Source organism: Galeopterus variegatus, unplaced genomic scaffold, assembly GCF_000696425.1.
Source record: "Galeopterus variegatus unplaced genomic scaffold, G_variegatus-3.0.2 Scaffold793, whole genome shotgun sequence".
Classification (NCBI taxonomy): domain Eukaryota; kingdom Metazoa; phylum Chordata; class Mammalia; order Dermoptera; family Cynocephalidae; genus Galeopterus; species Galeopterus variegatus.
Window position 1 is genome coordinate 134,247 of NW_007726904.1, and position 5,644 is coordinate 139,890.

General features: G+C 41.8%; 1 protein-coding gene across 1 annotated transcript in view; it reads left to right on the plus strand.

Moving 5' to 3' along the window:
- Positions 1 to 8: 8 nt before the first annotated feature.
- OSBP (oxysterol binding protein) overlaps positions 9 to 5,644 on the plus strand; it is a gene marked incomplete at its 5' end in the record, with an annotated part of 33,790 nt that continues 28,154 nt past the window's right edge. Inside the window, 2 exon segments of the mRNA XM_008572492.1 lie at positions 9 to 142; positions 4,709 to 4,917. Coding sequence (XP_008570714.1) covers positions 9 to 142; positions 4,709 to 4,917 — 343 coding nt within the window.

The following is a 5,644-nucleotide window of genomic DNA, read 5'->3' on the forward strand; positions in this document are numbered from 1 at the left end:
TCCCTGCGCCGCCTGCGGGGGGCTCGGGCGCTGGAGGTTCGGGCTCGGCTCGAGAGGGCTGGCTCTTCAAATGGACCAATTATATCAAAGGCTACCAGCGGCGGTGGTTCGTGCTGAGCAACGGGCTCCTTAGCTACTACAGGTAACTGCTTCCGGGGCGCAGTCACTCACCTTGCCTCCTCCACCGCAGCCAGCAGTCCCGGCACCGTCACCCTCGCCAGACAGCTCCGCAGCCAAGGTCGCCCCAGGCCCCTTTTCGTCACCTGCGCGGATTGTCAGCTTACCATCACGAAAGCGAAAACCCCAGGACTTAGAATCCCCCTCCCATCCCACCTCCCGGGTTACCCACCCTTGGTGCCATATCTTCCGCTTGTTCCCTGGCCTTTCCAGTCAGCAGTTGTTTGGAGAGCATCTGTTCTTCCATTGTATTTCCACGAGCACATGGGTGCAATTATTAATTCTGCAAGCAAAGCACTGTTGTGCTAACGGGCACATACAGGAGAGCAAAGCCAAGGCATTGCTCCCAAGGAACTTACTGTGGGAGTCCCAAGTCTTAGCTGTCTGAGCCCAGTCTCCAAGGTTATCCGTAGCTCTTGATGTAACCTCCCTTCCTCCCAACACATTCAGGCAGAAGGGACACCATACACAGGGTAGCTGCTGTGTTATGTCCCCTGTCTTCCTTATCTCTACAAGACTTGCTTATGCTTTCTCCTGGACAGCCCATAATGGAGATGTGCACTCCAGTGCTGCTTTTATTTTTGCTTGCCCCACCTCCTCACATGGGAATAGTTGTTTTATTCAACATTTCTGTTATCTTTTTCGTTAGATTTAAGTTTTAGTAAGTGAAGAATCCATGTCTTTGGTATGATTGCTTCTGTTCAACCGTGTTTATTTTGGAATGTTTAATATAAACTTACGGTGACTCAACAGCCTGGTAATATAACATGCCTTTGGGCTACTCCCGTTACTATAGATAGAGGAGTTAAGTGATTTGGGGACAGGACGTAAACATTTCCTGAGGGCTGGACAGTGTGGCCCTGGTGTTTTCCATACAGTATTTTATTGGCTCCCAACAACAACCCTGAGAGTTAGGAGATATTCCCATTTTACTGATGAGAAAACTGAGACTTAGCATGGGCAACTTTCCCAAGGCCTTGGAGAAGTCAGGATTTGAAATTACTCCTGTTCACATTAACATAATCTAAAACCCAGGTTAGTGTTACGTGAATCAATTAGATACAGAGATAATTATCTATAGGAAGTAAGTTTCATGGTTACAATGTATATTTAATACGAAAAGTAAAAAAATCTCCTTAGAGGGAGATTTTGCTTAATATAATGACATTTCTAATTGAAATCATTTTCTAAAGACTATCCTTTTGGGGACCCAAAATACTGACGTTGAAGAGCAGCTCACGGCATAATTCTTTTCCTTCACGGTAGTCACTCTGCTACCAGGAGAGTTAGGGTGATATACAATACAACTCCACTGTATTGGCTCTTGGAGAATTTTAAGGAGAAATTGAAGGTGGGAGTTGGAAGTTGTTGGTAGGAACACATTGTTACCTGCTCAACAGTGGAAAATGCCTTAGATAGCTCATCCTTACTTCTTAAGCAACATTAATTGTGAACAGTTGTGTATATCGTTTGCATTATTGTATTCAGAATTGATTTTAATTATAACCTTTTCTAACTACTACTCATCAGGACTGTCAGTTTAAAGTTAGGTCACAAATCTAAAATTCTGGTTTGACCCAGAGTTTTTTCCCCTACTCAAGTTCATGTTTTCCTGCTATCATTGACTATCATTCCAATGTTCAATTGATTTATATCCTGACTTGGCTTATTAGTCACTGTTGGCACTGATTCCCCATTTTCAAAAATTGTGTATCAACTGAGGGCTTTAAAGTGTGGTCATTTGTCCTCATCCAAGTTTTTCTTGGATCTACTTTCCAGGCCAGTTGTTTCTTTGATCAGTACCAGTTTTGATCAGTAGTGATCTTGGACATTGACAACTTATATGTTGCTATGTCTTCAAGTATTTGGAACCCATTTTATCCTCTGTCTCACAAGAGCTAGTGGTACGTGTCTGACTACAGATAAAACTCCTTCCAAAACATACCAAACCACATGTTGGGAAATGTGCCATAGGCCTGGCCTTGCCGAGTAAGATGGTCCCACCCACAAACCAAACAAGCAACAGGATCCAGGGTTATCAAATCTACTCACTACCCTCAAAATCATGTTGAAGTACTTTCTACCAACTATATTGCAGTTAATTCTTCCCAGTGGGGTTCTTATGGTCCCCATCTCCCTCCTAGAATTATTTAGTCAAGTTGTCATTCCTTCTGCCTTTCATGCTTCAAAAACCTGCAATCTCTTATAAATACTGTTTCCAAAATATTATTTTTATTTTTTCTTTTTAACTGAGATCATGTTCTTTCTAGGCCTATCCTCTGATGAACTTTCCTAATAGGCATTAGAAGGTGCTTCCTTCTTTTTACCTATCCCGTGTTTCCTTACATAGCCAGTTACATAGATGTCCCATTATTTAAAACTTTATTTAGAATCCCAGCTCTCCCAGAAACATCCCGACAGGCCATAGTATTAGTTTTCTTGACTAGTTTCTAGAGATTGAATTACTAGTTCAGCTAGCCTTTTCAGGGAAGAAGTTTCTAGCCAGAAAATACCACTTAATACTGTAGCGCCCGAGGAACTTATCTTACACCCTGAGAATCATGTCTTTCCAGCTTCTTTGCTAATCATTTATTTATTTTTTTAAAAGGTGACCAGTAAGGGGATCTTAACCCCTGACTTGGTGTTGTCAGCACCATGCTCTCCCAAGTGAGCTAACCGGCCATCCCTATATAGGGATCTGAACCCATGGTCTTGGTGTTATCAGCACCACACTCTCCCAAGTGAGCCACAGGCCAGTCCTATTTGTTAATCACTTATAACCATAGGTGTATCTGCCCAAACCCAAGAGCTCGGAGATCAAGGCTGCCTTCCAGGGTTCCTTTGTATTTTTTAAACTGCTACAGACTTTATGTGATTTGTGAATCTTCTGTAGCTCACGAAGATGACTTAGGCAGAAGAGGTTCCTAGGAAGTGGTTTGTGAGAAGTGCAGATAAGGAGGAATGTGGAAAAAGGTTCAAGCAGCACCAGTGGAGTAGAAAGTAGGGGTGAGATGGCTTGTCAGCTGTGTCTGTAATTCAGCCTGCATTATTCATAATGTAACTAAAGCTTGGGGGCGGGGAGGTAAGAATAGAAAAAGCAGGGATTCATGTTTCGATGTGGCAGGTGCAGGAGATGGAAAATGGCCCAGTCCATTGAACCCCCTGGCCATCCCATATTGCTCATTTGTGCATTTGAAGAAGAAAAAACAGTTTCATGTGACATATTAACAACAGCAAATCTGTCCTTCTAAGCACAGTAAACAAACTTTCTCAAACATACCAAATCTTAGTTTCTGGAGATGGGGTGTGGGCCATTTCCGGCATGCAAGAATTCTGGATGTGCCAGGTGTGTTTGGTCGCTTGGCTCCACTGAAAGGGAAATGGCTGTGCTTTGTATTGCAGCATCAGGCAGAGGACTTTGACCTCTTTATGTTCTAAGTTGGACAGGGAAAACTGCAGTCTCAACATGCAGGTCCCTAGGCATAACATTGGGTGGTGGGGAAATTAGCAGTTTTTACTGTACACTCAGTCGTGCTAAAAGGTTGATGTTTTGCATGAAGCTTGATATTTTATGTGAAGTGTCTTATAGCTTGTTGTCACCGAGTAGTGCTGTAAAGTTCAGAAGTTAGCCTATTAATAGAACTGTCAGTCAGTAGAGATTGGGAAAATTTTTACACCCAGTCCTCTGAGAGTAGATCTGCTGAATCTTTCCTAGCTATTAATAGGATGGCTTAGGAGTTCCCACCAATAGAGATCATTGGACCTTAGGAAAGAATATATTCCAGAAAGATTAAAACACCTGGTAATTTTTAAAATAATTATTCTTCCTTTACTCCCCTAGAAAGCTAGTTATTCTTACTTCATATCATTTGAGCTATAGCCAGTATTTAGTAATCGAAACATTTAAGCATGCCTTTTTAGACTTCTGCAATATAATTCTAACCATGGTGTGACAATTCTCATTTGGGCTGAGTTACAATGGAAGGGGATGGTTCAGTATATATGCAATGGAGCTATTCTTAGGGAATGAGATTCTTGTAAGAAATTCTGTTGCATGAGGTTATAAAGCACTTTATAATTATAATGCTATGTAAAAAGTAATTCCTGACTGCAAAAGGGCATGAGGGAACTTTTTGAGGTGATAGAAATGTTCTATATCTTGATGGTGGTAGTGGTTACACAGCTGTGTACATTTGTCAAAAGTCATTCAACTGTACACCTAAAATAGCTGAATTAATATTACATGTAGTTATACCCCGTAAAGCCTATTTTTAAAAAGCTAATGGTGAGAGGAACAGCAGGGCAATAAAATCTGACTCAGAAACAACGTTGATAGGCTCTGAAAGAAAATCCCTACTGATTGTTTCTTGAATTTTAGGGAGCCATTTGAGGGAAATGTGACTAGAACTTGCTGATTCCTAAAACAACTGTATTTTCAAAGGGCTCAGAGTTATGAAAAGAAATGTGCTGTGATAAAAGATAAGTCATGCATCAGCTTTTTACCTAGCTTGTCTTTGTCTTGTTATTGCAGGTCAAAGGCAGAAATGAGACATACCTGCCGTGGTACCATCAACCTCGCCACAGCCAATATTACTGTGGAGGACTCCTGCAACTTCATCATTTCCAATGGGGGTGCTCAGACCTACCATCTGAAGGCTAGCTCAGAAGTGGAGCGGCAGCGCTGGGTGACAGCCCTGGAACTGGCCAAGGCCAAAGCTGTGAAAATGCTGGCAGAATCAGGTAGGGAGCACAGAACACCATGCCCAGGGAACTTTCTTTCTGTTTGCCCTTCTTGTGCACAAATCTTATTTTGTCCCTCAGTGTGCTGTGTCATTTGATTGTCATCTATCCTAGATGTCTCAAGCTTCTTCTCATCATGCAGTATTTCTGTGGGAATGGTGGTTCTCAACTGGGGTCGATTCTGCCCCCCAGGGGACATTTGACAATGTCTGGAGACATTTTTGGTTGTCACAACTGAAGGAGGGGGCGATGCTATTGGTATCTGGAAAGTAGAGGCCAGGGATGCTGCTAAACCTCCTACAATGCACAGAGCAGCCCCCCACCACAAAGAATTATCTGGTGAAGGTTGGAAAACTCTGTCCTAGAGGCATAACAGTTGTGCTTTTGCTTTTAATGCCAATTGACTACCTTAAAATTTTGAGAAATTATTTTATTGCGAGGTCAGTTTTAGAATTATTACAACTCACAATTTAAATCTATTTATAATTTTTTTCTCCTGAGGTCTTCTTACTTAGCTATTTGTTAGTTAAAGTGAAACAATCTTAATAGACTGCCAAAAACTTTACGTGAGATATTTTCTATGAAAATCTTCCTTTGCTATATTAATTACACTAAAAAGAGCAATCCGGTTATGATTTGATTTTTTTTTTTTTTTAAGGAATGACTGGTAAGGGATCTTAACCCTTGACTTGGTGTTGTCAGCACCACGCTCAGCCAGTGAGCGAAC